Source organism: Lissotriton vulgaris, chromosome 1_1 (genome assembly GCF_964263255.1).
Source record: "Lissotriton vulgaris chromosome 1_1, aLisVul1.2, whole genome shotgun sequence".
In the NCBI taxonomy this organism is placed as follows: domain Eukaryota; kingdom Metazoa; phylum Chordata; class Amphibia; order Caudata; family Salamandridae; genus Lissotriton; species Lissotriton vulgaris.
Window position 1 is genome coordinate 1,986,155,771 of NC_141685.1, and position 19,708 is coordinate 1,986,175,478.

The 19,708-nt window shown below is 45.4% G+C and overlaps 1 protein-coding gene across 1 annotated transcript in view; it reads left to right on the top strand.

Annotated features, from left to right (window-relative positions):
• Positions 1–19,708, top strand: part of LOC147751482 (cadherin-related family member 4-like) — an 866,423-nt gene that overhangs the window by 714,740 nt on the left and 131,975 nt on the right. Inside the window, exon 20 of the mRNA XM_086938604.1 lies at positions 16,727–16,857. Coding sequence (XP_086794730.1) covers positions 16,727–16,857 — 131 coding nt within the window. The remainder of the gene's footprint in view (positions 1–16,726; positions 16,858–19,708) is intronic.

The following is a 19,708-nucleotide window of genomic DNA, read 5'->3' on the forward strand; positions in this document are numbered from 1 at the left end:
TGGGTGCTTAGTTGTTGCATGGTTCCATTGCATTTGTGGTTCTTCGTACTTTGTTCTCAGTTGTTCTATTTTGACGATTGCAGTTGCCAAAACCGAGGGTTTGGCATTTTTGCAAGGATATTGTAATCCAATAACCCTTGACGTTTGTGAAACTTGGTTAGTGTGCACGATGCCTGGCCGTAGTACTGTTTAGCTGCTTTAGAGGTTGTGGTGCGGATTCCCGATTGGAGGACTCATGTCCGATACCCCCAGTTGGAACTCCAGTCTATGAATTATATAGTCGCCATGGTGTGGGTCCTATCACATTTAATGATTGTTGGGTCCGATATACTAAGGATGACGGTGTCCTTAGTTGGCCACCTCATGGTAGTTTTGAAATAGCGGTTTTAGATAATTTAGAAGTGAAATTGTTTAAAAAGAAAGCAAGGCCGGCCATGTTCGATTCCTTTCGGTTATGGCGTAAAGAAGCCAAGCAGAAAGAAATCAAACAGCTTAAACGTAATAAGAGAGAAGGTATCGTTACGACGATGAGAAATGCAGAGCAGTTCCAGCGAGACAAAGAAGAGAAGGAGAAGGAAGTTTTTGATAGATTGCAACGTATGACAGTGGATAAGTGTTATCCCGCTTTACTGACGGGTACTGATAAGAAGGGAGAGGAAGCAGTAGAGGATCCCTTGTTATCATACCTACTGAAGTCACCACCTCCATACGCTCAGGATACTATAGTACCTGTGGTTCCCCCTGTTCCCCAACCTGTTGTACCGGCGGCTGCTGGTCAGCCTGTCGTTGGTTCTGTTCCTGCGAATCCTTTTGTTCCTATTCCTTTACCTGCTCCTGTTCCTACTGCTCCACTGCCTATGTCCCCTCAAGCTGTTGTTCCTGCCACTTCTGCTCTTGTGGCTACTCCTACCGCTCCCACTGCTCCTGTGTTTAGCCCTCATATTGTTGCTCCTGTACTTTTTTCCTCTTCTCCGTCTGTTCGAAGACGCATTCCTAACGCTGTCGCCAACCTTTATTCTCCTCTTGGACCGCTTCTTGGGTCTGATGATTCTGATGTTCCTCAACGCCGAAGTCAACTTCCTGGTGGTAGGGAACGTGATACATTAATCAAAATGGCGCGTAATTGGATTAGGTATCCCCTTAAAAATCCCCCTCGCATAATTGTTGAGACCTTCTCTCAATTCAATGAGCCAACACAGAGATTCGTGTTTGATGAAATGTGCAAATTCCTACGCGAAGCGATATCAAATGATGAGGTAAATGAGGTACCAGTTGACATAACTGGACTTCAGCTTCAGTTTTCGAGTGGTATACTTGTGGGTAGCAATGTTCGACGTGCTATAGAACATCTTCTATCTTTTCGTTCCACTGTAATACCTCGAGCATTGTTTAAAAATGAATCTGAGGCGTGGATGGCAACGCCTGGTCAGTATCCCATGCGAGAAGTTCCCCCAGTGTGGATGCCAGGTGATGCTACTGCCGTTCCTATTATTCCGCCACACTTCCAGAGAGTTTGGATACACCTCCCGTGGAAGCGATCGGAAGTCTTGCAGGTTAAACAATCTTTGCCCGACCCTCGCAAAAATCCTGCAGGATACTATAAAGAGTTGTCCCAATTAGTAGATGCTACGATCATGAACCTTGCCGACATCGACATGTTGTTCGGCAACGTCGTACCTCAACCGGTTTGGGCGAAAATTCGTCGTGAAGATCACGCAGCCGAGTTAGGTGGTGATTGGGCTGCGCTTACAGCGGCCGATGCATTACAGGTTGGTGGGGCTAAGCCCGAGCAGTTAATTACGGCTCTGCCTCAGAGAATCATTACTCTAATGAAAACACTTATGCCATCAATGAGAGTTAATTGGGATAAACTGTCTGCCTGTAAACAAAAGAATCAATCAATCAATCAATCACTGACACTTGTAAAGCGCGCTACATACCCGTAGGGTCTCAAGGCGCTGGGGGGGGGGGGTGCCGCTACTGCTCGAACAGCCAGGTCTTCAGCTTCTTCCTGAAGGAGAGGTGGTCTTGGGTCAGGCGCAGGTCGGTCGGGAGGGAGTTCCAGGTCTTGGCGGCCTGGTAGGAGAAGGACCTTCCTCCTGTAGTTGTTCTTCGGATGCGGGGGACGGCGGCGAGGGCGTGGTTGGCTGATCGGAGGTGGCGTTTGGGAGCGTAGAAGTTGACTCGGCTGTTGAGGTAGCTCGGGCCTTGGTCGTGTAGGGCTTTGTGTGCGTGGGTGAGGAGGCGGAAGGTGACTCTCTTGCTGACGGGGAGCCAGTGGAGGTCTCTCAGATGTCCGGAGATGTGGCTGGTTCGTGGGATGTCGAGGATGAGTCTGGCTGAGGCGTTTTGGATCCGCTGGAGTCTCTTCTGGAGCTTGGCGGTGGTGCCGGCGTAGAGGGCGTTGCCGTAGTCCAGTCGGCTGGTGACGAGGGCCTGGGTGACGGTCTTCCTGGTCTCTGTGGGGATCCACCAGAAGATCTTCCGTAGCATGCGTAGGATGTTGAAGCACGACGAGGAGACGGCGTTGACTTGCCTGGTCATGGAGAGGGAGGAGTCCAGGATGAAGCCCAGGTTGCGTGCATGGTCTGTCGGTTTGGGTGCGGTGCCCAGGGCGGGAGGCCACCAGGAGTCGTCCCAGGCGGAGGGTGAGGAGCCCAGGATGAGGACCTCCGTCTTGTCCGAGTTCAGCTTCAGGCGGCTGGTCGTCATCCACTCGGCTACCTCTTTCATCCCTTCGTGTAGGTTGGCTTTGGCGGCGGCGGGGTCGTTGGTCAGGGAGAGGATCAGCTGGGTGTCGTCGGCGTAGGAGATTATGCTGAGGTTGTGTTTGCGTACGATGGCCGCGAGGGGGCTCATGTAGACGTTGAAGAGGGTGGGGCTCAGAGAAGATCCTTGGGGGACGCCGCAGATGACTTCGGAGGCCTCTGACTTGTATGGTGGTAGGCGGACTCTCTGTGTTCTTCCGCCGAGGAAGGAGGTGATCTATTCTAGCGCCTTGTCCTGGATTCCGACGTTGCTGAGGCGCCGTACTAGGGTGCGGTGGCAGACCGTGTCGAAAGCCGCGGAGAGGTCTAGGAGGATGAGGGCCGCTGTTTCTCCATTGTCCATCAGGGCCCGGATGTCATCGGTGGCGGCGATGAGGGCGGTCTCGGTGCTGTGATTGGCTCGGAAGCCGGACTGTGAGGGGTCGAGGGATCCGTTCGTCTCGAGGAAGGCGGCCATCTGCTTGTTGACGAGGGTGTCTCCGATTTCTTTACGAGATTTGAGGAGGCATTCATCGATCACAGTGGTCAAGACATGAGCACTGAGGGAGGTCAGAGGTTGTTTGTAGACAAATTTGTATCGAATTTTTTGCCTGAACTTAGCAACAAATTGAAAAATTCAGAAAGTGCATGGGCTGTTTCTACCTCCGCTCAGATATTAGCCACGGCTCAGTATTATGAAAATAGAGAGAAGGAGGAAAATGATCGTGCGGAGAAAAAGACGAAAGATCTCAAAACGAAAGTTCTGTTGCAGCAAGCGTATCCTCCGCGCTCAAATCGGAATGACTCTCAGCAGCGGAATAGATCACAATCGCAATCCGCTAGGTCACAATCGCGGAATGACTCTTCCTCGCAGAGATCTATGCTTGGATACAATCAATGTGCCTATTGTAGAGGTGAGGGTCATTTAAAGTTTGATTGTCCGGTTTTGCGCGATCGCAATAATAGCAATTCATCTAGAGGAGGTCGTAGTGGTCCTCAACAGGCTTCACGAGGTAGAGGTCGTGGTGTTACTCAGAATCAAAATGAGCGTTCTAACACTTCATCTGATACCAATAATTGTTTTGATCAGCGTGCTTCATCGTCAGGTAGATCTGCACAGTATCATGTGGATGATTTTTATATCGAGCAGGGTATTGATGACGGTAACTACTAGGACAGCCACAGACAAAGAGAGGGAGTAGTATCAGTTCCGGTTGATCAGAGAGGGCCTTACGTCGCAGTTGCCACATCGGGCGTAGTTGAGCCTTTTCTGTTGGACACTGGTGCAGCGAAAAGTTCTATCATGCATTCGAAACTCCCTGGCGCACCTTTGTCTGGCTTAACAAATGTTTCCGTTGGATTCTCTGGTGCCCCCGTTAGCAATCCAGTCTCTAGTCCTTTGCCCCTTACAATTGGACCTTGTGAGCAGAAAGCTCCCTTGATTTTGACTACTGGTTGTGGTGAGAATCTTTTGGGCCTGGATTTGCTGAAACGTTTGTATGCGACTTTGTATTGTTCTCCTGCGGGGGTGGAGCTTACGTTGGGCCAGAGAGTGATCTCTCCCATGTACCTGTCAACTGATAAGCTCCCACCGGAATTGAGTTCTCTTCCTGCATCTTTGTGGGCAACAGGTCCCAATGACGTGGGCCTGCTTGACATCTCCCCTTATGTTGTTCGATTGAAATCAAATGTGCGATTGCCACGTATTCCCCAGTATCGTATCTCCCTTGATGGTGAGCGAGCGTTGTTAGCGATCATCTATGATCTGATCGAGAAAGATGTTATCGAGGAGACTCGGGGAAACGTGTGTAACAGTCCTGTGTTACCTATTTTGAAACGCACTGATCCATCCAAGCCTCCTGTTTATCGTTTTGTTATTGATTTACGGGAGGTGAACAAAATTGTGATTCCTCAGTTCCCTGTGGTGCCTGACATTACAGCTTTACTGACTCTGATTCCAGCATCTGCTTCTTGGTTCTCAGTGATCGATCTGAAGAATGCTTTCTTTAGCATTCCGATTGCTGAGGAAAGCAGAGACCTATTCGGTTTTTCATTAGGTGGTCGCAGCTTTAGATTTAAACGCGCTCCTCAGGGCTACTGTGAGAGTCCATCGATATACAGCCAAGCCCTGAAGAGTCAACTCGACGCGTTTGTGTTACCAGCTGGTGCGGCCTTGATTCAATATGTCGATGACTTGTTGGTGGCTGCAGACACAAAAGACATCTGCAAAACTGCTACGGTGTCTCTGTTACAGCATCTCTGTGACTTACATCACAAGGTGTCACCTTCCAAACTGCAATATTGTTGCCAAGAAGTAACCTATTTAGGTCACTTATTATCAAAGGAGGGAAGAAGGTTGACCCCAGAGAGAATTGCAGCGATTGCTCGAATGACTGTGCCAACAACTCAGAGAGGTGTGCGTGCCTTTCTAGGTATCACGTCATACTGCAGGCAATGGATTCCAAATTTTTCATTGCTAGCGAAACCATTGGTAGCCCTCATGTGCAAGGATGTTCCAACTCCTTTGCCATGGACGGAAGAGTGTCAGAAAAGTTTTTCTGAATTGCGTGATGCGTTGTGTTCGGCTCCTGTGTTAGGTACTCCTGACTACAGCAAGCCGTTTACACTATACGTTCACGAGAGAGAGGGTTGTGCGTTGAGTGTTTTGACGCAGCAATTTGCCGGTAAGCAGCGTCCACGTGCATATTTTTCCTCGACTTTGGACCCAGTAGCCGACAGCGGCGGCTGCGGTGTCCATCCGACAATCTGCAGGATTGGTCATGGATAATATGCTTACGGTGATGGTTCCGCATGCAGTTGACACTCTCTTAAATCGTACGAAAACTCAACACTTGACGAGCGCAAGGTTGTCCGGTTATGAGTTGACGCTTTTGGCAAGTCAGATTCAAATAAAGCGCTGTAATGTCCTGAACCCGGCGACGTTGTTGCCAACCAATATGGAATCAGACAACGTACCACCACATGATTGTTACTTGCGAACTGAGGAAGAAACGAAGGGTCGTGTTGACCTAAAAAACACTCCATTGGCAGACCCCGATGGTACCCTGTATATTGATGGTTCATGTTTTAAATTACTGAATGGTGATGTGAGGACTGCATATGCTGTGGTAACATTGAGTACGGTTGTGAAAACTGCGAGATTGAATCAGAATTCTGCGCAGGCGGCAGAGTTGATTGCGTTGACGAGAGCGTGTGTTTTGTCAAAGGGAAAGCGAGTGAATGTGTTTACTGACAGTCAGTATGCTTTTGGTGTTGCGCATAGTTTTGGTCGATTGTGGCGAGAGAGAGGCTTTATGACATCCCATGGCACGAAGAACCAGCACGGACAGCTTGTGAATGAACTTTTGGACGCACTTACATTGCCCAAGCAGGTGGCGATTTTTAAATGCAGTGCCCACCGTAAGGTGACGGATGATGTTGGTCGTGGTAATGCGTTTGCGGACGAGATTGCTAAAGAAACTGCTAGAAACCTTGCAACCAGAATGTATGTGACGAGTTCGGTAAGGTGGCCTGCAGAAACTGGTATGTGTGAGGATACTGTTGAAAGTGTGAGAGTAATTCAGAATGAGGCCACCGAAGCTGAAAAGACTAAGTGGAAGGAGAGCACAGGAAAGTTGGATGCGAATGGATGTTGGATTGATTTGTCGGAGAATCGGAGGTGGATGTTGCCGGATGCATATGTGCTAGCTGTTGTGACTATGGCGCATGGCTTGTCACATATTAGCGTGAAAGGTATTTGCAAGTTGTTGTCCCCTGTATGGAAGAATGATGGTATCGCTAAGTGTGCTGAGAGATTGGTTAAGAATTGCATGGTATGTATGATGTACAATCCTGGCAAGGGCACCCCTACCCCACCTGGCCACTTTGCTCCTCCTACATGTCCCTTTGAAGTTATCCAGCTAGACTTCATCCATATGGAGAGATGTAATAACCTGAAGTACATTTTAGTTGTGGTTTGCGCATTCTCCCGATGGATCGAAGCTTACCCTCTCAAAGGCAATACTGCCCTGTCCACAGCGAAAGTCCTACTGAAAGAATACTTTCCTCGGTATGGAATGCCATGAATTGTATGGTCTGATAACGGAAGTGAGTTTGTGGGGAGTGTGATGAAGAATGTGTGTAAGGGCCTTGGAATAACACAAAAATTCCACAGCGCCAATCATCCCCAGTCAGCAGGTTTGGTTGAAGGGTACAATGGTACTCTAAAGTTGAAACTCGCAAAGATTCAAGCTACGACTGGATTGTCATGGCCTGATGCTTTGCCTCTTGCCCTTTTGTCGACCAGGGCAACTGTACACTCTCGAGTAGGGCTTAGCCCATATGAGATTGTGTTCGGTCGTCCTGAAAATATTTGGGGGGTTCCTAGACCCAGGTCTTTCGACAGTCTTGAGTACCCAATGTTAATTGATTATCTTCATGATCTGACTGCTAAACTGAGGTTAATTCATCAACAGGTCTTTGAAGCACTGCCGGCACAGACAGAGGGTCCTGGCCATCGGCTCCAACCAGGAGACTGGGTGGTGACCAGAAACTTTGGTCGGAAGCGAAACCTGGAGCCAAGGTTTGTGGGACCCTTCCAGGTTCTACTCGCCACGAGAACTGCAGTTCGGTTGGAGGGCCGCAAAAACTGGGTTCATGCCACCCATACAAAGAAGGTACCAATACCTTTACCAGCGGACTCGTGGGTGAGGACCGGTATTGCTGCATCGGAAACAGAAACTCCGGTGAAATTTGTGCCATTCAGCGACGCTCAGCCTGTGGGAGATACTTCAGTGCAATCAGACAACTTTGTTGAACCTTTGCCATTGGAGAACTCAAGACTTGAACTATCGACTGACCGACAGGACTCTGTTCCGCAACCTGAACAATCATTTGAAGAGCAGACTCGTCCTGGAAGAACCAGATATTTTCTTTGTTCCCAATTTTTGCCTTTTTTTCCCCTTTTTGAAAATCCACGTTACCCCCATTATCATCTTGAACATTTCTGAACAATTGTGTTCCCTATTTAATTCCTGAGTTCTTTCCCACGTGTGTGTTTTTCCTACAGCTACGAGATTTTGTATTATATTGTTTGATTAAAAGAACCTTACATCCGGGTTGACCGTAGGGCCGTGCGGGTACTTCCTTCTGTTTAGCAGGTTACTGACACTGGGTCGGAGGCCATCGATTCCTAGGAACTCCTGGGGATTGATAATCGCTACTCAGAACGAAGTGCGTCAAGAACGTTGCGGAAGGTATTTAGAGGATGGAATTCTCAAAGTTGTCGGAAGTTGAGAAGACTCTTGCGCAAAGATCAGTACTGCACAGGATTGTTAATACTAAATGCTTTCCGTTTCAGGTGTTCCTGCTGTTCCTAACTGTTTCCATGTTATTGGTGGGTGGAGTATATTTTGGAATACAAACATTATTGCCTTCCGCTTCACCTACCCTTTCCTCTGAACCAAAACCAACTCCCACTGTTTCTCCTCATTCCTTTCACCTTTTACCTCAACACGAGCAGGTTAGACGTGCGGAATTCATGAATAACTCCTTTGTCCAGCTTCTTCATCAACATCAGTTGGTGATGAATACTACCAACTGTTGGGTGTGTGGGTTAATGCCACATACCACGGATAAGGGAATCCCGTACTTGGTCCTTCCTTACAGTTCCCAGGGTTCAGCTCGAGCATTTCAAACTATGTTTCGTAGCGCACTAGATTCCTACCCCCATCGAGAGCCACGCACTGCAGATCATGGTCCTGGCCCGTACCACAAGCCTTTGGCAAGAGCGATTGCCGATTTAGATAGGGATATCTTCGACGCATCGCTTATCCCAGAGGAAGAGGTGCGAGCATACAGAGATCTGAGTGAGGCTGAGTATAGCATGTCAGTGGGTGATCGACAGCTTAAAAGCTCATCTCCGATCTGGATCGTACCCCATCTCGGTAATTTCTGTCTGAAAGGTCTTGGCCGAAGTCCGCGAGCTCAGCTCGGGAGGAGTGCCTGTACTGAAACGTATGTTTTACCGACGGCCTCTTCCCCTGTTCTTTTGACTGCCAAGGGTACATACTTTGTCTGTTACGACCGCGCATATACATGGTTGCCTCGTGACTTTTCAGGCACCTGATATATTGCAAATCTGTTGCTGCCGACCTTTACTGTTGGGTCGGATTATCACAAGACCAGAGTTGTGAGAGGCGTGATTAGCGAAGAGGACACTGCCGGTCAAGAAGCAGGAGACTTCTTTAAGGGTTTCTTGCCGTTCGTTTAGGGGACCTATGATCAATAGTAGGAACCTGAGACAGTTGACTCGAGTGGTGGAATCGACCGCTAATATCACTGCAAGTGCCCTTGGTAATCTTACAGCAGAGCTTCAGGCGGATAGGCTTATGACGTTACAAAACCGTATGGTTTTAGACGTTGTTCTTGCAGATAGAGGTGGAGTATGTAAGGTGATCCATTTGAGTTGCTGCATTTTCATTCCTGATAACGCTCCAACTGTCTATCAAGCCATCTCGAAGTTGCATAAGATCTCCGAGTCCATACACATGGACGTAGGTGATTGGACGCTACTAGGATGGTTTTGGGGCTTGATGTCGACGTGGGGTTGGAAGATTCTGATGATCATTGGGGTTGTTGTAGCGTTTCTGTTCACCTCTTGTCTTTGTGTACAGTGTGGTCCTGCCTTATGTGGCCTCTGTGCTACAACGTATATAAGACGGCCACCTGTTACCAAGGAAGCATTGATGAACAGAATAATGTTGCAGCAACATCTGGATGATCTGATGAATATCGAGATCGATTTTGATAGCGACTAGTGCTTGCCTACATGAGGGCAAAAGGAGCGTCTGAGGTTCCGTGACGATTGTAAGTGGTGTTTTCGACTCGTTCGAATATGAACGAGTTTGGTATCTATGAACCGCAAATGACGAGTTTAGTGGGTGTACGCATTTTCGCTATGCTGCCCTAAGCCGTTCGTCTGTTTCGTGGGTTTCTCCATCTGAACCCACGGGTTCCATTTTAGATACGGCATCCATTTTGTCTCTTGCCCTCAAGTAGCCAGCGAACGGACACTGTCCGCTTCGTGACCCTGGGATTCTCAAACTCTTGCGGAAGACACGTGTTCCTTTAAGGGTGTCTTTATGACGAGGGGGATGACACTGCAAAGGCAGATGGCCCCGCTCAAGGCTCATCTTGCCGTGCCGGTCTATTGTTTCAGCCGTGCATTCATTAGGCATGTCTCCTTTGATCCTGCCATCGTGTTTCCGATATCACCCCCTTACGCTCTTCTCAATCTGTTGATTATCTTTGTTTTCCTCTGCTCCTGTTGTCTGACTCTTCTTTAACTCGTTTACAGCCGGAATGGAATGCACTAATGGTGGGAAGATGTACTTTTACAGTTGGGAACCGGCGATGCCACTGTAATTATGTTCCCGGACCCTGAATACATGAAAGCGACCCCCTATGAAATTTACTGTGGGAACTGGGTTGTAACCTTTTGTTTGCCATGTTGTTCTATGACGAAAATCTGTATAAAAGGAGCGATCCACAGATACAATTTGAAGCAGTCTCCTAGAACCTACATACGTTGTACTTCTTGTGACTTCTGTATTCTCTGCAGTAAATAAACCCTGATCTTTGACGCCGAAGGAAGTGTCCCGTGTCTCTGTCATTTGTACGCCGGAACAGGTAACCCACAAAGGTTTCAGGTGTTGTCCCCTGGCACCGCTGGGTCTTAGAAAACCCAGTCCTTCAGACTGTTGGGCTCCTCAGAGGACCGCCACTCTGCAAGCTTGCTGCTCTGAAGGAACTGCAGCCCTGCCGTGTGGGTCTGCTGCCCTCTTGCCCGAGTGAGAACATCTGGACCTGCACCTCTTCAACCCAGAGTGATTCTAAATGCTATTTTGCTGGCCTCCTCATCTGAAACCTCAGGGACATAATAGACTTCCAACAACCTTGCTTCTGCACCTGGACTCTACCATTTGTGAGTCTACCCTGCAAAGTGATAACACCCCTGTGCTGGACCCTTAGAAGTTGGATTAAGGTGCTTTGACAGCCTCTGTGGAATGAGTGGATCTGAGGCATCTCCTCTGCTGCACCAAGCACACCTAAACAGAACCAATGCATCTCCTCCACCGCAGTGGTGGCTGGCTTGAAAAGGAATAGTGGAGAGCAATGTTGTACAATTCAGCATTAATGTGGAAGCTCCACAGGTGCAGCACTTCTGTCTGCAGTTCGCGAATAGGAAAAGGAAGGACTTCCTTCCTGCTCATGGTATGAAAATCCAACCATTCCTGGAGCTGCTCTCATGCAGTGAAAGCATCTCCAGGATTGCTGGGAGCAGGCTCATTCAGCGCTCCTTTTGTGGCTGGGGGCCTGTGCCAGACATCCCCAGGCTGTTACACAACCTTTGGATGCTGGGTCTACAGTTCACATGTTGGTCTTGCAGATGCAAGGCGTTAACTTAACGAGGAAGATTTACTTACTTCACGCAGGCAGCCGGAGTCAATCAGGAGTTAAACGCATCGCTGAAGGGGGTCGGTATGGGGACAGGCCCGGGGTAGCACCAAGGGTTGGGTTTGTACTTGTGTTGTTGACTGACAGCAGCAGCAGGGCAGGCCCAGTGCGCATGTTCGGGTTTGGGCTGATAATTTTTCTGATCAGCCCGAACATTAGGAGAGCGAGTGAGGGCGAGGGTTGCCAGTGGCTGCATCCCCCGGTCTCCTATGGGCAGGGACAGCCCCTGCTTAAGCCAATCCTGGCGCTGCTGGAGCAGTGTCTGGATTGGCTGAGAGGGGTTGCCACCAGCCACTCACTAAGGCGCCAATGCGGACCTCGGCCCAGGAGCACACAGCAGAGCCCGGACCAGCCCGGACCGACCTGGCGGTCAGGTAAGGTTTTTTTTCTTTCTTTATTTTTAAACCCCCCACCTTCGCGCGACACCTCACTCCTGCGTGACCCCCCCCCCGGCGGTATTGCAAGCTGCGACTTGGCTAGCTGACATCCACTCACATTGATTGATAGTTCGGAAGACAGTATTGTTTTAAGGATGTTTTAAGGAGAGAAGCATAGTTATTATTTATTGTTATGACGGAGCAAGCACCATGCTGGTGCTCTTGATATCTCCAAAAGAATCTCTGGGAGTAGTTCTTTAAAATAAAACAACAAAAGAATGATATTTGTGGCTCTGCAGCTCTCCACCACCATTTGGCTTGTGGTGAATAATGTAGTACGTGGAACCCAGTTCATCATGTCTCTGCACAAGACAAGAAAATTGTCAAGCCCACGTTTTAATTGCCATTCAGGGGCTTGCAGTTTTCTCTTTCCTCATACGCATTCACAAGTCCACACTACCAACTGAGGCAGAGAAAAGACGTACAGTCATCCCTTGAGGCATCCGACAGATGGTTTAAATAGCAGCAGAAGCGGAGGCTGCTGAAAAAGAGTGGGGCCTGTGTCGAAAAGCAGTTAGCCACAGATCGATCCTTGGAGTCTTGCTGACTGAACACAGACAGGAAGCTGAGGTTAAGGGCTCCTCCTTTATTTCTGTTGCTTCTTGGGGCTTGGGCTGTTGACAAAGTGTATCCCCTCTCAAATCACGAAAAATAACCTTAGCAACGTTTGAAAGCATGGGTCTTCGTTGTTAACTGATGAAGGAAGGTGCACATTTTACAAGTCAAGTAGCTCTTTCAGTCAGCATTGCATTCAGTATTTGGAGTCGTGGATAAACGTTATTTGTGATAATGCTATGCAATTATTAGGTTGCCTTGTGCAGTTTTACCACACAGTAGGCTTAAAAGACTGCGTTTATTTTTACATGTTATTGTGTTTATAAACTTTAAACTTTTCATTATTTTTAAGCAGTAGTCCTTAACTTTACGGTTTTTGGTTATGCTGAATAAGCAGCTACCTATGTTATATGACATCTCTTTATTAATGCAATAAAAGCACTTTCACAATTGCTTTATTAACCTTGCTTTTTCAAATTTGCTTGAAAAGGCACCATTTGTCCACTCTTTTTTCAATATTCTCTCAGGGAGAAACCCCTCAAACCCTCCTTAGGTTGTTCAGGCTCGCTCACTATGGAAGCTTGCTGCGGTGCAGTATGACAATAACTTTACGCCTCACCACTTTCAAATGTCACCAGCCGCCATTGGGGCCTAACTGGGACCATGTAGCCGACCCGTGATTCAGCACCGTTTACCTGAACTTGTGACTTTGTCCTGGTCTAGCGCAAACAGATATCCACAGTTCACGCTTTGTGGCTTTATTTTCACAAAAATATTTAGAATTTATATCTCAGGGTCTACCAACTGGATTTTCATCCTTTTGATCTTGTCTATTTTTTTTTAAAGAAAGCTCTATTTTACAACGTCATGTGGGACCCTTTTATTGTACTGTGTTCACTTTATCATTGTTTGAAGTGTTACACAACTACTTTACACATTGCCTATAAGTTCATCCTGGCTGCTCTGTGCTAAGCTGCCAAGGGGTTGAGCACAGGTTAATTTGGGGTTTACTTGTGCCTTACGCTAACAAGGATTGTGGTAGCACAATTTCTCACGTTACCACAATATTTATACACACTCCAAGTGTTCAGAAGCACAGCTGCTAGACTGACCACAGGAGCCTCACTCTTGCTCATACTAAACTAATATTGAAAGAACATCACTGGCTACCTTCTTAACAAAGAGTTCTGTATAAATGTTTGCGAATAATCCACACACTGGGGAATTTGAAAAAAAATTCTTAAATAAATGTTTTTTACAATTAACTTCTTATAAGGCTTCTGTGCTTCTCTGGCAGGTATCTTTGGACTAAGTCTTGCAAATCCAAAATGCTTCAATTTAGTTTTCAACATGTACCCCTAAACTTTGGAATGCTCTGCAAACATTCAGACACTAATTGAAAACCTGACTGCTCAATCAAGTTTTCTTTATTCCTTCAGCCTGAACTTGGGTGTCAGCTGTTCTTTCCAATGTGTGGTTATGGCCTAGCAATCTATTGGTGACTACAAAAATATCTCTTAACGTAGCATAACACAACCCTCAACCTAGGTGGACTCCCAACCAACAACCACTCAATATTGCCTCTTCTACCCACATCAATTCCTTGATGCCTCCGAACACTCAACAAGCTTCACACTTTGAGCCTATCTGTAAAGATCAGTTTCATTAATTCCAGCAAAGCCTTGAATAATGCAGTGCTATCAATAGCCTCTTATCTGACTACAACTCCATGCAGCTGGCCTAACCAAGATATGGTTTGAGAGAGCTCCAAAGTTTCCGTTGACAACCCCTCCTCTGGGCCACAATATTCATCTAACGAGAAGAGAGAGGGCTAGAAAGTATGAGGGGCTCCCTTAGATCATTCATCATAGAAACACTTCCGCCCTTACATCAATCAACCACCACTGCTCTCTTATAGAAGGACACTACTGTTGTTGCATAAGTTATGATGTTGGTGTGACTATACAATGTGTGCTTTCCCACACATGAGTGACATCGGTGAACTTGCACTAATGTGAAAGACAAGAGATTTAACCCCACAAAACATTAGTCAATGTCTAATTGACCTGGAAGTACTACTTTCATGTTACTAACAACCCCATAAAGGAATCAGGGGCATCATAGAAACAGCAACAATCCTTATTTTGTTATTCACATTATCACACACTGCGTACTAAGAAGAATGAACACCTTTCAGTTAAAGGTATTTATTACTACAGGGACAATCTGTTTCTTAGTATGTCTAAAACAACGACACCGATTACTATAAAAACAGCAACAAGACAATATGGACATTCCCAGTATTGTTAAAATGTAATTTAAAATATTATCTAGAACTTAACACCCTAATGCCTACTTCTATACGCTATACTATGAAAGCCTGAAAAGTGTCTTAGGGAGAAGAGACGCACTGCATACAGCTTTCTTTATCAGTGGCGGCATGAAGGTAGAACAGAAACAGAACAATGGAATCATCCGCATACCCAGAATATTGTGATATTCTCCGATGAGCCTCTCTGGCCTGCCTCTTGTTCAGCATGTATTTATGCTCCATAGCTCAGCTTCTCAAACATATTAAATAAACTTCCACATGCACACAGAAGACAAACAAATACATCTCCATATACGCAACAACCTAATTAAGGGGCAGATTAGGAACGCGGTGAATCCGCATCCTCCGGGCCGGCGGAAGCCACCGCCGGCCCGGAGGATGCGGATTCACCACTGCGGTGATTGAAAAGACCCCCGCCAGATTAGGATGGCAAGTGGGTCGGGAAGACTGTCCACAGCTTTTCCGCAGCGGAAAAGCTCTAATATGGTGGCGGTGTCTATCAGACACCGCCAGCCATATTAGGATGCATGCGGAAACATGGTTTTCTACGGCGGGTTTTCCGCCGTGGAAAATCATGTGGTCTCTGGTGTTTGGGGGCCCGTTGCGGGCCCCCGGGGTGTCGGGGGTGGGGGGTGCACATGGGGTTTACTTATGGTACCCCCCAGCATTTACATGAACAAAGCGGCAGGCACCGTGCGGTGCCTGCCGCTTTGTGCATGTAAATGCAATACATGCATTTTTAACCTTGAGGCGGGTGCTGCTTCAAGCAGCAACCGCCGCAAGGTTAAAGATACGGGATGTGACCGCCAGGGTGGCGGTCACATCCTAATTTGCATGGAGGTACCGCCGCCGCCCATGCGGACAGTCCCTCTACCTCGGGGGTGGTGGACGGACCCAGGTCCGTCCGCCATCCTAATGACCCCCTAAGACTTGAAAAATTACCCTGTGCTTAAACAATAAAATTCAGTGGATAAATATGACTTTGCTGTGCATAAATGGATCCAAGACTAATATTGTCAATAATGGTGAAAGCAAGCACATCTCCTTTCTATTTATCTCAGAGTCTTGAAACCCACCATGAAACACCATACAAGCTAGTAAAATGTGAATTCTCTCTAATTCTAAATTATTATAGACGCCATGACGTGGTCATTGGGATAAATCTCTACCACTCTCTCCTGTGCAAAATCCCATAACTCCGAACCGCCTATCAGGTGGAACTAACCAAGACCCTCCTCAAATACCACCTGGGCACCTGCAATATCAATTATAGTGGCTTTTTCAAAACACTGATTGGAAAGCTGCAAAAACATATTTCTGAAATGTACATCAATGTATGCAAGTGTGACCACTTAAAGACTGCTCTGAAAGCTCTTTGCTGGCTACCTTTTAAAGAGGATTAAATGCAAGATTGTTTGTTCCATTCACACAGTCTTCTGGAGATAAAGTTCCAAAATATCTTCAGAAGATAAATACATGCTAAACCCCAGCTAGCAACCTTCACTCGTCTGCTCCTAACTTGATCCACTAATAGTCTTTTAAGTGCATGGAGGGATATCCCTGGGAGTACAAGGTCCAATACAGTTGAATGTCCTGGGCACCTCCCTGAGAGCTGAATAAAATCATTTCCATTGAAAACTGAAATATTCAGATTCACTTTGTAGAAGAGCCATTGAGGAGACCAAGGGTCCTAATTTCAGATTGTCAGCTATGTGCACCTTCCTTACCAAAGTGACATACTCACCCTTTATTTGCCTTCGTCTCCATCTGGACGATTTGTGTAACTATGTTTGTAGTCTGAGGTTACAGAAGAGTTGCTCGAAATTAATACATGTAATAATTGTCCATGATAAGAAAGAGGGGTTAATGTGACTTTCTTCTGTACATGAGTAACTTTGAAAATTGTTTTCCATTGAGAAGTGAAACAAAAAATTGCTACTATTGCTTGCATGGGATTTGTTTGTTTGCAATATAAATGCTTAATGTTTTTAGACCAACCCATTAATAGTAAATATTAAAATACTTTCTGATTTTTTTACAAATACCAGAGAGTTTGCAATCTTCATATGGTTTACTGAAACAGAGAAGTTACGTGCCAACATTCATTATTTATTAAAATCTGTTTCTCTTATTGACAGGTGACTACATCAGTTGTGTTCAAATATGCATATGTTTGGAATCCTGATAGCTGGTTCCCTGCACTTTTAGCAGTAACAGGAGTTCTTCTATTATTGTGCCTGTATGCACTGGCATGGGGTATCTTAAAAGAGTAAGTTTCACTTTTAGTAAAAAACATGTAATTGAACGTTTTATAAAAATAATGTGCTGTTCATAGGTGCCTGATGTGGTCCAAATTACCTACTTTAAAATTGTGTCACACTAAGACAACTGGAAAATAAAGTCCAAATATGCAAGGGAAACAGCTACAACATTAACAATGTACATCATAACTTTAACCTTGTGCCTGAAGCTATAGACAGAAGTCTTTTCATATGCTTGGCCATTGGCCAATTCATTATGTTAAAATTAACTCAGCATCCAAATTGTTGTATACTTTCCCCCTGGATTTAACATGTACTGAACAATGTGCATGACTAATATGTTTAGTGGGAGGGTGCATACATAATCTCTTCCTAAACTACCTGTAAAAGGCTCACCTCTTACTTTGCTAAGTTTATTGGTTAATGTTTTATCAAATATCTCCAGGTTGAACCCTTATCTGGTAGGTCTGAATATTCAGAAATGTGTATTACTTCTTCAAGGACTCCTTATGGGAGCTATTTCAATTCTTAAAAACATGTTTTCAAAAAGACTTTCACACCCACAGACATATTGCCTTAGAAGGATCTATGATGAGTTAGAAATGCGAAAATAAGGTATCAAGTCAAGTGAGCCTTGCTGGATCCTTTACGCTTTCTCATCTGATGGTAATTCTGAATCTCTTCTTATCCTTCGGTGTCATTTCAGTACAATGAAATGAAGGTTAAATTACCCATCGTCTCAATAAGCACTTAATTGGTGCAGTGAAGTACCTTTACTAAACTTCTCTTTATTGTGAATATTCTTGAAAGAATTGTGACCAAACAGTTTCCCATCTCTTTGGAAGCTTTCCACTTTTTTAACCAATGGAAATTACTTTTCTCTAGGAAGGGAAACAGAAAATAATAACAGTAATGGGAAACTGGTGTGGATGATTGGGACACAGTGGGTGTGATCTTATTGAATCTGTTCCCTGTGTTCAATATGGTGGATCATTACATTCTTGAGACCAGGCTCAGGGAGGTGTAAATATTAGACACAGTGGATGCTTGGCTTTCTTGCATGTGGACATGAAAAGAAACTGTGTAGTGCGAGTTCTCCAAGCCTCCTCGCGGTCCCTAGGTCTTTTTAAGGTGTATGTAAACGCACTGCAGATGATAATTAATTGTTTATCTTGGCCAAAATACACTGCAATTAGTTTTAAAATACTCTCTCTTATTGTGCACTAGATGAATGGTAACTTTTAAAAACTGAATTAGGGCAAAAGAGAACAATTAATCACCAGAAAATATCACTGGCAAGATTCTGCCTGGCCCAAAATACTGGGCTCTCTGCAGTTGCCAACTGTCAAAGTTAAATGTCTTGGTGCATTGCTGGATCATGACATTTTTCTGGTGGCAAAACGTATTGGTATGCCTTCATGACTTATCATATGGTACCTCTTCAATGTAAAATGTGGACTTTGTATCCAGAATTGTCTCACGCTGAAGTCATCTTCATCATCACTCTTTATCAGCAAATGTATGCCAAAATATACAAAAATAATAATAAAACGTTCAAGTTACACAAGATATATATAGATGAAAACCCATTAAAATCAGTCCCAATTAAGTGAGAGTATATTTGATCAGTAGGCGTAGTAATGGCTCTCTGTGCCCTTCCTGTGATGGACCAGGTTCCCATAATGTAACCTGACATAGACTTGTACATGGCTCATAATTCTGATCTGGTGCTAATACTTCTGTTATAACGAGGAGGGTTGGAATGTTCCGCCCTGGTGGGTGTGTGCACATATTACATAACGTTCAAGTCTTCTCAATTTATTCTTTATAATGATCAATTCCAATCCATTTTTTCACCAGGAATAACATTTTATTTCATATTTCCTTTAATATCATTATTCATTTTCACTGATATCATCAATTTCATTGTTACTTCATAATTCCAATTTTACCCAATGCATTTCGGGTCTTTAGTGAGACCCTTCCTCAGGGGTCTATAATGGGAAAGAAATGGGAAACTTGAGCTAGCCTCATATGTAGCATAATGGAGTGTCTGTTTTCAAAATCTTAAAGTAATTACGATTATACAAATTGTAAGTATCGGTAGCGTGGAAACCTGTTGGCTAAAAGAATCACTACGGTTTATTAAATTACAATATGGCCAGAGTTAATCTATGGAGAATTCGGTATTAATGTGAGGTTGTGTAATTGTGCCGGTACATTTGTTAACTGGTAAATAAACAAACGGAACGTTCTTGCTTATTGTGATACTGATATAACCAGTGGTGGTCTAGGAAATAAGTCCGGAATCGACGGAGTGAGTGGTTCAACTGAGTAGACACAGGGTCTGATTTAAAGTTTAGCAGCTGCATTACTCCATTACAAATGTGCCATTTAGCCTCTTGCCTTATTACAAGGGCATTATATCAAATGTCACTTGCAAAAACTGGACAGGATGAGAATACACATTCATCGAACCCTAAATCAGTCAGTTTCTCTCTTTTTTTTGGAGTTCAAAATCCTGCAACAGGGTTAGCCTGAAATTCGACCTGGGCTGAGTTCTTGGAGCCAAAAACTACACCTCACTAAGTGGTGTTCCCCAATCGGCAGAAAGTATTAGGTCTTCCCGTTCACAATGATTTTTAGCGGCGGGGTTTGTCCTGTACAGGAACATCTGTGCAAATGGTATCATGTGCAGAGCAAGAGGGTGCTGCTTCTTCATGCTACTTATGGGTTCACTGCTAAGTCTTACCTGAAATATGCATCTGATGAAGTACTTTTGAAGTCAGATAACTTATGAAGGTCCTGCTGACTCTCCAGAGGTCAAAACATTTTCTAAGTCCCAACTTTTCAGACTTT